General features: G+C 52.7%; 3 protein-coding genes across 13 annotated transcripts; 1 reads left to right on the top strand and 2 right to left on the bottom strand.

Annotated features, from left to right (window-relative positions):
* Positions 1–904: 904 nt before the first annotated feature.
* On the bottom strand, positions 905–5,442 carry EIF2B4 (eukaryotic translation initiation factor 2B subunit delta; the record flags this gene model as incomplete). 7 transcript variants are annotated; one of them, XM_080686572.1, is made up of 13 exons in its annotated part: positions 905–1,154; positions 1,272–1,452; positions 1,849–2,026; positions 2,165–2,292; positions 2,561–2,663; positions 2,842–2,918; positions 3,069–3,183; positions 3,411–3,502; positions 3,693–3,775; positions 4,081–4,284; positions 4,476–4,611; positions 4,906–4,949; positions 5,307–5,442. In XM_080686572.1, the coding sequence occupies 13 exons, from the start codon at positions 5,335–5,337 to the stop codon at positions 955–957; spliced, it is 1,572 nt and encodes a 523-aa protein (XP_080542698.1). In that variant the 3' UTR covers positions 905–954. The 7 variants fall into 7 exon arrangements, with proteins under 7 accessions (XP_080542698.1, XP_080542702.1, XP_080542700.1 ...); XM_080686576.1 differs by lacking the exon at positions 4,476–4,611 and having other exon boundaries at positions 3,069–3,157; positions 5,307–5,349; XM_080686574.1 differs by lacking the exon at positions 4,476–4,611 and having other exon boundaries at positions 5,307–5,344.
* On the top strand, positions 5,296–11,316 carry SNX17 (sorting nexin 17). Of its 3 annotated transcripts, none has more exons than XM_080686579.1 (15): positions 5,296–5,770; positions 6,211–6,285; positions 7,248–7,365; positions 7,882–7,946; positions 8,184–8,294; positions 8,397–8,487; positions 8,635–8,722; positions 8,965–9,034; positions 9,290–9,382; positions 9,475–9,678; positions 9,818–9,943; positions 10,101–10,178; positions 10,321–10,395; positions 10,487–10,528; positions 10,621–11,316. In XM_080686579.1, the coding sequence occupies exons 1-15, from the start codon at positions 5,708–5,710 to the stop codon at positions 10,732–10,734; spliced, it is 1,413 nt and encodes a 470-aa protein (XP_080542705.1). In that variant the 5' UTR covers positions 5,296–5,707; the 3' UTR covers positions 10,735–11,316. The 3 variants fall into 3 exon arrangements, with proteins under 3 accessions (XP_080542705.1, XP_080542706.1, XP_080542707.1); XM_080686581.1 differs by lacking the exon at positions 5,296–5,770 and adding an exon at positions 5,800–5,948 and having other exon boundaries at positions 10,621–11,310; XM_080686580.1 differs by lacking the exon at positions 10,321–10,395 and having other exon boundaries at positions 5,572–5,770; positions 10,621–11,115.
* On the bottom strand, positions 11,223–14,657 carry ZNF513 (zinc finger protein 513). Of its 3 annotated transcripts, none has more exons than XM_080686571.1 (4): positions 14,639–14,657; positions 13,951–14,106; positions 12,426–13,013; positions 11,223–12,339 (listed from the first exon to the last, which is right to left on the bottom strand). In XM_080686571.1, the coding sequence occupies exons 2-4, from the start codon at positions 13,973–13,975 to the stop codon at positions 11,516–11,518; spliced, it is 1,437 nt and encodes a 478-aa protein (XP_080542697.1). In that variant the 5' UTR covers positions 13,976–14,106; positions 14,639–14,657; the 3' UTR covers positions 11,223–11,515. The 3 variants fall into 3 exon arrangements, with proteins under 3 accessions (XP_080542697.1, XP_080542695.1, XP_080542696.1); XM_080686569.1 differs by lacking the exon at positions 14,639–14,657 and adding an exon at positions 14,350–14,478; XM_080686570.1 differs by lacking the exon at positions 14,639–14,657 and adding an exon at positions 14,350–14,384 and having other exon boundaries at positions 13,951–14,123.
* Between the last annotated feature and the right edge of the window lie 116 nt (positions 14,658–14,773).

Here is a 14,773-nt window from a genome sequence, read left to right as displayed (position 1 = left end):
AACATAATTTGAGCAACAATCATCAATGGATGGGAAATTTCAAAATGCCTGGACCCACTCATCACTGAAAATGGAACAAGCAACCATTTTTATTTGCCTCATGATGTGAGGCAGTATGAAAACAGTCAACCTGGTTTCTGGAACAAGTCAATGTAAAGAAAATAAGAGGGGTGGGGAAGACTGCTTCGAGTTATAAGAAAATTAAGACAATAACCAAATATAATGTATGGATTTGTTTGGACCCTGATTCAAAGGAATCAACTGTACAAAGCCATTTTGAGATAACCATGATGAATGTTCCTTAGTAAAAGTTAAAGACACAGTCTCTGGATTCAGAATGCCCGAGATCACATGCGGGTTTAGTTCTGTGTTATCTTGGGCAAGTAACTTAACCTCTCTGTGCCTTAGCTGTGTTGCCTTGGCAAATAACCTCTCTGTGCCTGTTTTCTCATCTCTAAAATCTCTTCACAGAGTTAATAAAGCTGCATAAATGGATAAGAAAGGAATTAGAACCATTTCTGACACACAGTAAGTACTCAATACTAAGGATATGAAATACTTATTAATATGTAATTACTTAATATACATATTAAACTACTAATTTAACATAAATATAATATTAATTCATAATTCTAAAGTTAGGACTCTTATTTGTCCTTATAGTCCTCCTTATATTATATTAGCTCAGTGTCTGGCACTTAGATGCTTGATAAAAGACTGAAGACTTGGAATAGTGTTTAGTCTCCATACTGACCTTCACCTTGGCCCCAAAACACTGGCATGAGCTAGTCACCTGATAGGGTCTCTGTAAAAGTCCGAGATTGGTAGCAAGTGCCAAGAGGAGTTGGGGAGTCTGGACTCCTAACCTAGTGGTGGCGATGCTAAAAAGAGACAAAAGGCAGCAGAGTTGCTGAGTGAAGGGATATGTCCTTTATTGACCTTGTGTTCCTCCACTCACTGGTCACTACTCTTGACTCGTAGGACAACAGGTACAGAACTGCAGGGGATCATCCCCAGCTCTGTGATCACCAGATCCACGAGCTCTGGGGGAGTCACATCATAGACCAGATTCAATAACCGTAGGGACAGGTGGTTCTGCCAGTTAGCTAGGGCCACATGTTCTCCTCGCTTACACAGCAGATCGTCAGGGTCATCTGCAATGGGAGGTGTACCCATTTATGTCCTTTTAGAAAATAAGTTGTAGTTCAACCTCCCCTCTCCCAAATTTCAGTCCCTGGAACCTTTTTTTCTCCCCTCCTGAGCCTCCTTACCTAGCTCATTGGAGACAAAGGCATCAGTCTGTACACGCTCACAAAACTTGTATGTTTCACAGCAGACCAACACTGGCACATTATGGGCTCGTGCCACCAGGGCCAGCTGTGCTGTCCCTACCCGTGACATCACGGATCCATTGGCCAGGAGTGCATGAGCTCCCAATAGCACCTTAGAAACCTATTTTGGAGGAGGGGAAGGGGGGAGAATGTCATCTGTGATCAATGCAGAATAAGGTTCCCCCCTCCTGCCCAGGACAGCAATCTTAAGACAATGACTACCAAACCTTAATAATGGCTCTTGGAAAATGCCTGACCAATGACCCACTGCACCTCCCACAGAAAATGAAACTTTGAAGTTACTTTTTGTCCTGTTCCCTCTTGGTGGTTGCTAGTTTAATATAATGTTCTTCAGTAACTAGAATGTTACAACATGCTGTAGTGCTTTTCTTATTAAATATAAGCAGGGCTATCCAATTCTAATATTTCTAATAATTGTAACCCTTGGAAGGTGGGACCCCAAAGTTGGAATAAACCCTTTTACTCCCACTTTGGGGTCCCCTTTCTCTGCCCTCACCTCTGGGAGCACATAGGAGGCTGCAGAAATCAGCAGGTAGGAGGCAGGGACTCCAGCACGGACCAGAGAGCGTAGCATGTGCTTTCCCTCCAGCCGTGGCCGGCTGTCCACCACTACTACCCGAAATCGCCGGCCCTCAATCCAAGCCTCCTGAAGAATTCGTGATACCAGAGATGAGCTGGAGTGAATGGACAGGATGCTTTAGTTATAATGTCACTAGCTGATGGCCAGCTCATTCTAAAGGGCAGCAAGGGTAGCACCCTTCCTCCTCCTCCCCGCCCCTCCAATTTTCTCAGTCATGGCGACTGGACCATACCATCCATATACCAGGATCACATCTCCATCACTGATCTTCTTATAAGCAAAGCGTGAGATTGCCTGAGCTGCAAGCACAATCTTCTCTTGCACATACCGATCAATAGCTACTCGAAGTTCTGACTTGGCCTAAATGGAGTGAGATGCTTAGGGAACAAGAAATGGACACATTTCTTCCTGATGACCATGCCAGGTGCTTGAATATGTATATAATGATGGGGTCAAGGAGGAAGAGGTTGCCTGAAGGGGACCCAAAGACGGCACAATTCAGACAGCCCAACCACTTCCTCATTCCCTGACCCGGGCAGAATGGCCATGCTGTCCCTCCTAGGAGTCCTGAATATGTTTCTCAGCTCTACCCCAGGTGCATGCTTTGCTCATTTCTCATACTCATCACCTCCTCTTCCCGCTTGGAGCCGCTCACACCGGTGATCTCCTTGTTAAGGAACTTGATGGCGTTGTACATACTTGCCGACAGGGGGCGGCACTGATTCAGGAAGCTAAAACAAGAACACCTTGTATTTGTGCGACTCTTCACAGTTTACAAAGCTGCCATGTTTAAAAAATAAATTAAGAAGACAGAGAACAGAAAAATGAAAAAGACGTAGAAGAGCACGAGAAAGGGTACAAGAAAAGGACTAGGTGAGATGGGAGTGGGCTTCTAGTGGTTGCCCTTACCTGAAATAGGGCTTTAGTTTATTGACTAGATCCCTTGAGAGTTCTTCATTTGGTGGTGTTGTGTAATCCTGAATCACCTGTAGTGTACACAAGCTGATCAACAAAATGTCCCTAATAAAGATCTCTGAAAAGGGGATAGGGTAAGCTTCACTGAAGGAAGTGTTCTGAGGGTGAGAGAAGCTGGGGTCGTATTGGGGAAGGTGGGGCTGGGACAGGACTGGGCATACCTGCTGCAAGGCACGAAGCAGGGCAATACACCGGGCATTGGAGCCACTGACCAGGCCCTGGGAATACTGCAGGCCGAGTCGCACCATGGCTGGGTGGATCACAGAGGATGGGATGCTGATGGGATGGCGGTGTCACACACTGTGCAAGGGAGCTTGTACACTTACTGCCCACCTGCCCCTAATGAAAAGGAACTTCCTTCACTAGCACAAACACCCCCATTCCACTAGAGTTTTGCCTTGTGTGCATGCTTCTTCCCACCGATCCAATCTCAAATTTCCAGTCCCTTTCAATACATAATACTAAAACCCCTCAGACTTAAGAGTTATGGCAGAAGATCCTACCTCATACACTGGGTCAGAGAGTTTTGCCTGCTGTACTGGGGTAGGTGGGAGAAGAGACTGACTTTGGATCCATAATCTTTTCGTGTAGGAACCTTGGCAAAATAGGGGAATAAAACCAATGGCCTCGAGTTTAAAACCTATGTGATGAAGCTAGAAAGGAAGTAAACAGTGAAACTACTCTGTCCCAAATACCCATCCTCCAGGGTCTCATTTTATCCCAAGTACCTTTCCTCCCTCTATCCCATCTCCCTGGGCTCTTCCTGGCCACACACCACTTCCTACCTGCTGTCGCTCTGGTTTTTTAACAAGCCTCCTCAGAAGTGTGGGGTCATCAGCCTGAGTGTGCTCAGGGAGACGTTTCACTCCTAAAAAATAACAATCATGTTTTTAACATTCTGTAGGTGACATTGAAAATTTTTCTTTTTCCTCTCTCTCTCTCTCTTTTTTTTTTTTTTTTTTTTTTTAGGGCATAAGAGACATCCAGAAAAACTGGACAGAAGGAGGGGCAAAAAAAAAAGTAGAAGAAATCAGGGTAAGATGAGGTTGAGGGGAGAATTTTGAACTCTGAGAACCTAGGCAAAGAATAGACTAGAGCTGTTTTACTATGGGGACGCCTGCGCTAGCACAAGAATTAGAGTCAAACAGAGGTCTTACGACGAAAGGAAGATACCTGAGGGACTTTCGCCCGCTGTGCTGGGGCAGGACTGAGGCGGCGGTCCTCCTTGTTCACCTTTTCTGGCCTGTTTCAGGGCCCGCTCAGCCTCCTGCTTGGCTCGCCGCTCCGCACGAAGTTCAGCTTTACTCCGACCAGCTGGCACTTTCTCTCCAGCAGTACCCAACTGACTGCCAGGTCCTGGCAGCTCCTTGGTTGGGCCTACCAACGAGAGAAGGAAGAGATGCCCAACCCCCAGGCCGGTAATATCTATGCTTTATTACCAACAAAGCTTCTCTATCCAAACTTCTTTCTTCACTGGCTCAAACCCAGGCTGTCCTGTCTGCCCCCCTCCTCTGCCACACATCCCTCTACCAGCTCCACACCCAGCCCTTTGGAAAAAGCCCCCACACCTTGACACTGGGTTGCAGATACAGCAGAACCAGTTTCTTGTTCTGCCCCCTTTTCCTCCTTCCGTTTCTTCTTCTGCTGTTTCTTTTCCTTCCGAAGCTGCAGTTTCTCTTCTTGGGTCATCTCCCTCCCTGCTGCCTAAGACACAGACCATACTGCTCTTCCCCATCATGTCCAAAGGTAAATAAACACTGCGGGACGCTCACAAGATAATCAGAAGGTAGCTTCCAGACCTCCCTAACTCTCACCCCACACGGATCAAAGTCACATCCAGGGACAGAGTCACATCCCGTTAGGGCGATAAGAACTCTAAAATCTCCTGGCTTTACTGAGAAATCAAGTGAAACACGGATGGAAGTTGGGGCGGAATGAAGCTGATACAGCCTCCTGAGCTGCGCTAGACAGGCGGCTTGGGAGGGCCCCCTCACTTACCCCAGGCCGAGGAGAAAGCTCCGCCTTCATCCCAGATCCCGAGTCTGCATCAGAAAACAGGGCACAGAGTGACCCAGAGAGGCTCCGGGAGGGTTTGAGGGGACTCGTACAGGGCGCAGCTGGCCGGTAGGTCGGCATGTCCACGGCGCCGCCGGCACGCGGGAGGCCAGCCAAGGGCTCGCGTGGGGACGCAGTGCGCGGCAGGATCAAAGGGTAGGCGGGGGAAGGAAAAGGAGGCCACCCACGCTTCTCCCGGGAACCGGCGGTCCGCGGCTCCGGACGGCGCCCGAGGCAAGGCGGATCAGCGTCGCCGGCACTAAGTGACAGCGCCCCGAGCGCCTCACGGCCCAGCCGGAGCGTCCGGAGTCCGTCGGCTCGCACACCCGCGGCCCTTCACTCACCCTTACGCACAGCCACAGCCGCGGCAGCCATCTCCCCGGATCCTAAGCTCCGCCCCGCGGTCACAGGGACTCCAGCGCCTCCCGGCCGGCACCCGTGGTGCTCAGCTCCCGCCGACTACCATCTCCGGCATGCACTGGCGCGCCGCGGACTACGGGTGGCGATGAGAGTCATCTCGACTTGGGCCTTCCGGTCCCGGCAGTCTCTTCCCGCCCTTTAGACTACCGTTCCCAGCATGCCTGCGCGCCGCGCCCACGAGCGGGCGTCCCACCGCCCTGCCCGCATCCGATCTCAGACCCCCGCCCCCAAAATGGCGAGTGAGGCTGCGGGTATGCGCTGAGCAGCGGAGGCGAGCGTGCAAGCCTCCCAGTCGGGTGCCTGGCCGGGCCCTGCCGCCGGGAACATGCACTTTTCCATTCCTGAAACCGAGTCCCGCAGCGGGGACAGCGGCGGCTCCGCCTACGTGGTGAGGAGCGGCTGGAGCCGGCCGGGCAGGGGCGGGGATAACGGGCCGGAGCCCTCTCCCAGCGGCCTCCAAGGCCTGGCCGCAGCCTTCGGATCTGTTCCCAGGCCGCCGACTCCCGACGGCCTTGCTGGGAGTTTATGTCACGTCCCAGATTCGTCCAGAGGTCGCCCCAGCTCCTGTAGGTCCTTTGTTGGGCCGCGGCTGCTGTGGTGGGCGTCACTGGCCTCTTGGGGATAGAGACTGCGACGCGAGCGCCCAATTCCCCAGGACTGGTCCTTCTGCTTTGGGACCTGGACCTGGGGAGAACAGACTGACAAACCCTCGGAAGGTCTCGGCGCGTTACTTAAGTGGAGCTGTGCCAGGCATCTTCCGACCGGGGTTCTTCAAGGGAGTCGCCCGCATCGCGACCCTAAAATGCTTGCCTGCTTTTGTGTCCTCAGGCCTATAACATTCACGTGAATGGAGTCCTGCACTGTCGGGTGCGCTACAGCCAACTCCTGGGGCTGCACGAGCAGGTGGGACTAGCACCCTTGCCTTGAGGCAGCCTCAAGCCCTTCTCTGGTCGTCCATGTCTCCATTTCTCCCCTCATCGCTTTCCTGTAGGCTGTAGTTCCTCTGGAGTCACTGCTATGGGGTGGACCTGAGACTTTCTCTTATCGTTTGACATTTCCGGGGAACTCCCTAAGAAGCTGAATGTCTGCCCTCTAACTGTTAGTCCCTATACTCACTTCTCCTTCCTGCTTCTCTGCCCCTGGCTTACTTCAGGCTTTGCCTGTGCATGAAAAAGTACCTCCCGCCCACCCCCTTTTCAGCTGCCAAAGCACATTCCCTTCTGTCATCTGAGCTGCAACTTGAGATTCTTTTCCCTGCTCATACAAACCATTAACCAGTTTCCTTCTGTGTCCTGTAGCTCATCTCAGTGTAACTGTTCCAGTTATCTTTATGTATCTGTGATGCAATGTTTCTTTGCTATTCTCACCAGATTGTGAACTCTGTATTTAACAGAGTCCTGGTTCTACTGGTAACTAGTTGTGCAACCCTGAGCAAGTTACCTAATTTCTTTGGGCCTCAGTTTTTACAACTGAAAAATGGACTTGTTGATCTGTGAAGCCTCTATAAGTCCCACAATGCTGTACATAAGTTTTCCTTTTAAAGCAAATTTTCCTTTGCTTCCTGTGAGGATCTAATGAACACAGTCTTGCTCTAGATAATCAAGGGGCACCCTAGGTCCCATACAAACCCTCCCCTCATTGTGAAGGGGCTGACTTGTACACAGATAGGAAAGAACTTATATCTAGGACAGAGGGGCGGCTTTATTTGAATGCTACTTCCGCCAAAGGAATTGCTTCACGGATGACCAAGTTAGATTGGGAAGCAGGGACTGAGGGAAGGGAAAGGGAGCCCAAAACAACATTGAGTGTGGATTGCCTATTATTGTTTGCTATGTATGTGAAGGGTTGTATCTTTCTCTAAATAGCTTCGGAAGGAGTATGGGGCCAATGTGCTTCCTGCATTTCCCCCAAAGAAGCTCTTCTCTTTGACACCTGCTGAGGTAGAACAGAGGAGAGAGCAGTTAGAGAAGTACATGCAAGCTGGTGAGTGGTTGGAGGGAACTTTAGGCTGGCTGTGTTGAGGACTATGGGGAGAGACCTGATAGCTGGTTCTGTAGAAGGTCCTAAATTCTAGATATGGAAAGCTTCTTGTGTGATCTGTACTTCATTAGCAAGAGTAAGTAGCATGCAAGGATGCTGTAAATACTAGCAAAGCAACCTGGGCACTAACATCTCTGAGAAATACTAATGACACTGCATAGTCTTAAAGCAGTTTAGATCGGTGGGGAGAACTTAATTCGTATCTGATGTGCTTTCGATGGACATCATTGTTATTTCCCTCATCCATAGACTGATCAACTAGATGGCAGTGAAGGGTGGAGCAGGTAAAGAATTTATGCAAACAGTGAATGAGATGAGGCCAGTTTGGAATGTGACAGGCCACCATCAGCTCAGGAAATGAGATTGGGGGGGGGAGGGGGAGGGGGACTTTCCAAGATAACTGGGAGGAGCTAAGGAAGAGTCTTAAGTTACTGGAACATCATTTTCTTGCCCCTGCAGTTCGGCAAGACCCATTGCTTGGGAGCAGTGAGACCTTCAATAGTTTCCTGCGTCGAGCACAACAGGTGAGGCTTGGGGTGGGGCCAAGATTTAAGGGAAGGGCCTTCCTGTAGGGCCACATCACTTTAATGAAGTGGCTACAGAGGAGTCATCCTAGCACCATTCTTTTATGGAATGGGGCTTCTGCTGTATCACTGAAATCAGGGAAACATGTAATTAAGCAGCTGAGAATAAAGACACCAGGGGGACCTAGACATAGGGAGTTGGACAGGGGTTAACAAAGTGGTGGCTTCCATTCCCAGGAGACACAGCAGGTCCCCACGGAAGAGGTCTCCTTGGAAGTGCTGCTCAGCAACGGGCAGAAAGTTCTGGTTAATGTGCTGACTTCAGATCAGACTGAAGATGTCCTGGAGGTGAGGTGCTAGTTCTGCACTACCCCTGCACCCCAGGGTCCCAGGTGGGGGTTGATTGGAACCAGCCAGTATGATGAGCTGTACTTCCTTCTTTACCCCCAGGCTGTGGCTGCAAAGCTGGATCTTCCAGATGACTTGATCGGATACTTTAGTCTCTTTCTAGTTCGAGAAAAAGAGGATGGAGCCTTTTCTTGTGAGTTTCTCTGTACTTTACTGCTACCCTGTGCTTCCAGTAGTGAATTTGCCTCCATCTCCGCCCTGGCATTTCCTCAGGGCTTCCCTCTTGATTTCCCTCCCCTTGAGTCTCATGACATTTTCCTTTTTTATTTTTAACCTGTAGTTGTACGGAAGTTGCAAGAGTTCGAGCTGCCTTATGTGTCAGTTACCAGTCTTCGGAGTCAAGAGTATAAGATTGTGCTAAGAAAGAGGTCAGGGCTGGGCATGGAGAAGGGGGAAGTGCTAGATTGAAATTTTGGGCCATGTATTGAGACAGAATACTCTGGACAAGGGGGTAGCACTGGGTGTTTGTACCAAGCTTCCTCCCATCGTGCCACCATTAGCCTGATAGTTCTAGATTGTTCCTGTTTTGCCCCTATTTTCCATTCTACCTCTTGCCTTACCCCAGCTCAGTCCCATTACCATTACCCCTTTCCACCCCTTGGCTTCACAGTTATTGGGACTCTGCCTATGATGATGATGTCATGGAGAACCGGGTTGGCCTGAACCTGCTTTATGCTCAGGTGAGCTTGGAGATGTTTCAGAACCCTTCCTCTGAAAATACCTCTGGTCTTCCACTCGGCCAGGAAAACTCCTTTCATGACTTTTCTCCATGGGGGAGTTCCTAGAATATTAGCAGGGTACCTGGCCACAACATCTGGTTATGTTCAAGGACTCACTGCAAAGAGGTTCTTCAAATGTGGGGCTAGGGGTCAGGCTGGATAGAGGTAGACACTTCTCCTTGTACCTCTGACTCAGAGCCCCTGTCTTCACTGTAGACGGTATCAGACATTGAGCGTGGGTGGATCCTGGTGACCAAGGAGCAGCACCGGCAACTCAAATCACTGCAAGAGAAGGTCTCCAAGAAGGAGGTGAGCTCTGCCTGTCTCCCTTCAAGGGGTTGCTTCCTCTGAGCTGCCCTGCTTCCCCTCCTGACCAACCCCACGTGGTGACTGGGTTTCAGTTCCTGCGGCTGGCTCAGACGCTGCGGCACTATGGCTACTTGCGCTTCGATGCCTGTGTGGCTGACTTCCCAGAGAAGGACTGTCCAGTAGTGGTGAGCGCAGGCAACAGTGAGCTCAGCCTCCAGCTCCGCCTGCCTGGCCAGCAACTCCGCGAAGGCTCCTTCCGGGTTACCCGCATGCGGTGCTGGCGGGTCACCTCCTCTGTGAGTTGGGGTAGAAGGGAGAAGCCTTCGGGGTGGAGGTCTGACAAGCCATCTTCAGAAATGGGCTGGGATGCAGTGAGTCAGAGAGCATGGCAGATTGGTCAGAATGAACTTCTCCTAATCCCTCTTTCTCTCCCAGGTGCCATTGCCCAGCGGAGGCACAAGCAGCCCGGGCCGGGGCCGGGGTGAGGTGCGCCTGGAACTGGCTTTTGAATACCTCATGAGCAAGGACCGGCTCCAGTGGGTCACCATCACCAGCCCCCAGGTGTGAGCCCACCCTCAGGCCTCTGGACCCCATTGCACCGCCTCTATTAGATACCCAAGTCTAGGGCTTCCAGGACTGCATGTGAGTGGGAGTCCTTGTCTTAGGGGTACCGGGCTCAGGATGGCAACTCTAGGCTGAGCTCTCCTTTCACCCTCAGGCTATCATGATGAGCATCTGTTTGCAGTCCATGGTAGATGAACTGATGGTGAAGAAATCCGGCGGCAGTATCAGAAAGGTAAGTAGCAAGTGTGGACCAGATGGCTAAGTAGTTGTGCTCTACTTTGCCTTTTGAACCAGGTGTGAGGGAGGGGGAAGTGCTGGGGATTCCCAAGGGAGTGGTCCTGCCCTTATCAGTTGCCTTGTATCTCCATCCTCAGATGCTGCGCCGGCGGGTGGGGGGCACCCTGAGACGCTCAGACAGCCAGCAAGCAGTGAAATCCCCACCACTGCTTGTAAGTGTTAAGTATCAGTACCTGGCCCCCAGGCTTCTCACATCCCAGGGATATGAGAAGCCTTTTTCTGACATCTCTGCCTCTTCCCCAGGAATCACCTGATGCCAGCCGGGAGTCCATGGTCAAACTCTCAGTGAGTTTCCCATGAGGGTTGGTGAAGTGGGTGTTTGTAGGGGGATTTCAGGGAGGCTTGAGCCCTCTGACCCCACCCTGCCTTTGTTACAGAGCAAGCTGAGTGCCGTGAGCTTGCGGGGAATTGGCAGTCCCAGCACAGATGCCAGTGCCAGTGATGTCCATGGCAATTTCGCCTTCGAGGGCATTGGAGATGAGGATCTGTGATCTCCAATGCTAGGATGTCTGCCCTCTACCCCAGAGGAATGTTCAAAAACTTGCCCTGTGCCTGTATCCCCCAAACCCAGGGGTCTTTTCCTTCTTACCTTTCCCTTTTCTCCTCTTGGCCAGGGGCCTCCTATCCATCCCTCCCCCCTTGGGCTGGCTGCACAAAGGATTATCCCCTTTTCAGAGCTGGCCCTCAATGCCAAATTAGCATTTAGAATTTTGCACAAAGTCCATGGGACCATGGTTACCTGTCTGGGGGAGGAACCATAGTTCCCCCCAGCAGCTTCTGGCTCCTCAGGGCCATGGGCCAAGGGGATGGGCAGAGGTCTGTGTATGGTCTGGCCCACTTTCCCCTCATTAAACTCAGCCTGATTGCTGCCTACCTCTGGTTCCCTCTCTGCCCCTGCTTCCCCCATCATAGCATGGACTGCTGTGCTAAGAGGAAGGCTGAGCTGTGCTTGCCACTGCCAATTCAGCATAGACATGGCTTTGTTAGTGTTTCCTTTATTATAAAGTACTGAAATAAGTTAAATAAACAGGTGGGAGGCTGGGCAGTCCCCCAGCCAGTTTCTCCACAGCCCCTGGGAGCAGTGGAGGTGAATACAGGGCCCTTCTCACTGAGCTCATGAAGTGCACCAGTCAAGGCAAGGCCCCGTGGTCCATATAGTGCCTAAGTTAGTCTGTTGGAGCCCCTGGCCAGCGGGGGAGGAAAGAGAAGGTGGCTTCTGGTCCATTACAGGAGGGTCAGGGCTAATCCTACAGCCCTGGAGAAGGACCTAGTTCAGGGTGAGTCTGTATGGAGAGCCCGGCTACCAGTGGTGCTCAGGGCCGTTGGACCCCGAGAGCTCAAAACAGAGGTGGGGCTGTGAGGTGGGGCCCAGCCCTCAGAGGCAGAGAGGCCAGGTCCTCCTGTGCCACCATGCCCATGCACCTTCTGGTGGCGTTTGTAGTTGTCCCAGTGGCCCGTGGTATAGGCGCAGGTGGCACAGCGGAAGGGTTTCTCGCCTGTATGCCGCAGCATGTGGCGTTTGAGGTTCATGCTCTGGTTGCAGCTGTAGTTGCAAAGACTACACCGAAAAGGTTTGTCCCCAGAGTGGATGCGACCGTGACGCTTGAGGTTGGCCAGGTTGCCACAGGCATAGGGGCAGAGGGGGCACTTGTACGGCTTCTCTCCCGTGTGGACGCGCTGGTGTCGCTTCAGGTTATCCAGATGAGCAGAGGCATAGGGACAGCGGGCACAGCGGAAGGGCTTCTCACCACTGTGTGTCTTCATGTGCCGGGCCAGATGATTGGGATAGTGAGTGGCAAAGGGGCAGAGGCTACAGGCAAAGCCCTTGTCACTAGGGCCCTGAGGCCCCCCACTGGCACCTCCAGCCTCTCCTCGCATGCAACGCCCACACATGGCAGCTCCCAGCCGACTACCCTCGCCCTCCTCCAGCTCTTGTCCACAGTTTCGGCAGGTCCAAGGGAACAGCAGCTCTGGCAGTGGTTCTGATCCAGTCCCACAAAGGCCCTCCCCTTCACCCCGAAGCTGTCCACAGTCCGGCAGGAAACTGGCACCACCTGGCGGCACGTGGAGGCTCAAATCTGGAAGCAGCAGAGCATCTGTGGGAACAATGAGACCTGGTGAATCCAAGTACCCCTAAGGCCACCCACCTGTGTCCCAGGTTCTTTGGTCCCTAGCATTTTACCTTCAGGTCGCCGGGGCACTGTCCCCTCCTGCTCTGTGGGACTGGGAGGCCGGGTTGGACGAGGAGCACAGCAGCGGAAGCCACAGGTCGGGCAGGGAGGAGTGGGGGGCCCTGCATGGGTACGTTGATGCCGCCTCAAGTTGCCCAGGCTGCTGCAGGCAAAGGGGCAGTGGGGACAGCGGTAGGGCTTCTCGCCAGTGTGGGTGCGAGTATGTCGTGTCAGGTTGACGAGCTGGGCTGAGGCGTAGGGGCAGCGGCCACAGCGGAACGGCTTCTCCCCGCTGTGTGTCTGCATGTGCCGCTTCAGATGGCTCGAGTAGTGGGACACGAAGGCGCAGAGGCGACATGAGTATAGTAGCCGTGGGGGCATCGGGGCCCCCCCACCCGGCCCTCCTGCCCCACAACATGGCCCCTCACCTGTCGGCCCCCCACACAGCTGGCAGGCTGGGCCTGGCCTCTCACCCCTGGCCTCCCCTGGACCCCTGGCTGGCTCCTCAACTTCACTCTCAGCACTTAGTGCCCGGCCACCCCCAGACTCGTCGTCACTCAGCCCGTAGGGAGGCCCAGGCCTGGCCCCCAGAGAGTCTCCTGGTGAGACAGACATGAGAAGAGACATCAACATTAGGTAGGACTAGACTCCAAACACCCTTTCTCACTCATGGTCTTCCTATGTGCTTGGCCCCAGCTTTCTCTACACTTCAGTGATCCCGAAAATTAAATATGAATTGTCTACTGCTGTGTCTGAACTAGCCTAGTGCCTAGTTCCACTGAATGAGAAAAGATCAAGGACCACAATGGACCACAGACTGAAATGAATCAATAATATAATTGACTGATTCTTAGAATACAAAAGTAAAAATACACCAGGAAGAGGCCTGAAACTTTTCTAAGCTCTATATTAGTAAGGTCTCTTTTAACATGGATCTGATTATAAAAAGAGTGGGGGAAAACAGAGATGAAGTAATGCATGTAATACCACCTCTAAACCTAAAGGATGATTCAGGTGGGTTCCCTCAATAACTCATAAACACCCTTCATAAGGGGCATGACTGAGTAGGCAGTGCAGCAAATTAGGATGGGGTGGTGGTGCTGAGATCACAGGGGAGAGGAAATGTGGAAGGATACTTAAAGGTAGAGACTAAAACCTCAATACAAAAGGAGCTCAAGCTATAGGTGAAAGGGAGATTAAACATGAAGTACTAGCTTGAAGTTCCTTCCCTGAACATCTCAGAAGTAAACTCAAGTAAGGAATGGGCTACGGAGTGGGACAAGGTTATAAAAAGGACATTTACTTTTAACCAGTGACTCCTCCACTGTCCTATTCATACCACCTTTGGACCAGGCCCCAGAACTTCACCTCAACAAAGTGATGGAGCTGATTGGACAATTAGGCAAGTGAAGAAATCTAGCTCAAATCTAACCTAAACCAGCCATGGTGTGGCAGGAAACGGTGTTTTGCTCACTGGCACTAAACCTAACCCGTCTCCTGAAGTTCTGGGGTTCCAGGGAAGTCCCCAAAACTCACCTTCAGAGTCTCTCTCGAAGCCCATGAGCTGGTCGCTGTTGCCGTCACCTTCCTCCTCTTCCTCTTCCTCCTCAAACTCCAGATCCTGGCCTAGCAGCAAATCACTCTCCAATACTAGGGCCCCCGGTCCTTCATCGAGGGAGTCTTCGGTATCCACTGAAGAGGGGAGAAGGCTGCTAGATTTTCTCTCAGGACCCGTGCCCACCATCCGCACCCGGGGGCCTGACCTCGTGGACCGTACTGCCCAGACTTGCAGACCCTCCCGGGTTCCCTTAGTACCTCGGTGGGAAGCTAGGAGCCCACATCGCCCACACCATCCCTCAGGAGCCCCCCTCCACCACGACCTGAGCCCACTCTACTGACCCCACCCCCGCTCCTCCCCCCACTGCGACCCCTGACCTTTGACCCCCTCGCATTTCACGGGCTGCGGGTGGCTTTGCTTCCTTCGGGGCATCGTGACCGGCTCCAGCCCGACGCGCCTCTGGCCTGCGGCCGCCCGGCCCCGCCCCTCCCAACCCGGCGCACGGCCCGCCCTTCCTCTCAGGGCCCGCGAGCCGCCCCCATGCAGCGGCGCGGGCCCGGGGCAGCCCCCGGCCCTGGCCCCGGCGCCCAGCTCAGGCCGCTCCCGCCGCCACCGCCGCGTCCATTCATGGAGCCCCCTACCCCCCCTACGGAGACCAGCTGGTACCTCCGTACTCGCTTCCGCTTCCGCTACCGCAGAGCCGCACGGGACGCGTAGTCCCGTCCGTGGGAAGCAGAGACAGCAGGGCTTTCGCAGCGTGACCAGGAAGTGATTGTGACGAAAGGAAGGGAGAAAGCCAAT

The sequence above is a fragment of the Plecotus auritus genome, assembly GCF_963455305.1.
Source record: "Plecotus auritus genome assembly, chromosome: 8".
Classification (NCBI taxonomy): domain Eukaryota; kingdom Metazoa; phylum Chordata; class Mammalia; order Chiroptera; family Vespertilionidae; genus Plecotus; species Plecotus auritus.
This window is presented reverse-complemented; position numbering and strand designations above follow the sequence as displayed.

Excerpts from the sequence above, each read along its gene's own strand:
- SNX17 (XM_080686579.1), top strand. The coding sequence starts at position 5,708 with ATGCACTTTTCCATTCCTGAAACCGAGTCCCGCAGCGGGGACAGCGGC. Across the intron at positions 9,035-9,289 it reads TGAACCTGCTTTATGCTCAG|ACGGTATCAGACATTGAGCG; the intron begins GTGAGCTTGGAG and ends TCTTCACTGTAG. Across the intron at positions 10,529-10,620 it reads AGTCCATGGTCAAACTCTCA|AGCAAGCTGAGTGCCGTGAG; the intron begins GTGAGTTTCCCA and ends CCTTTGTTACAG.
- ZNF513 (XM_080686569.1), bottom strand. The coding sequence starts at position 14,404 with ATGCCCCGAAGGAAGCAAAGCCACCCGCAGCCCGTGAAATGCGAGGGG. Across the intron at positions 13,014-13,950 it reads CTTCGAGAGAGACTCTGAAG|GAGACTCTCTGGGGGCCAGG; the intron begins GTGAGTTTTGGG and ends CTGTCTCACCAG. Across the intron at positions 12,340-12,425 it reads AGTGCCCCGGCGACCTGAAG|ATGCTCTGCTGCTTCCAGAT; the intron begins GTAAAATGCTAG and ends TTGTTCCCACAG.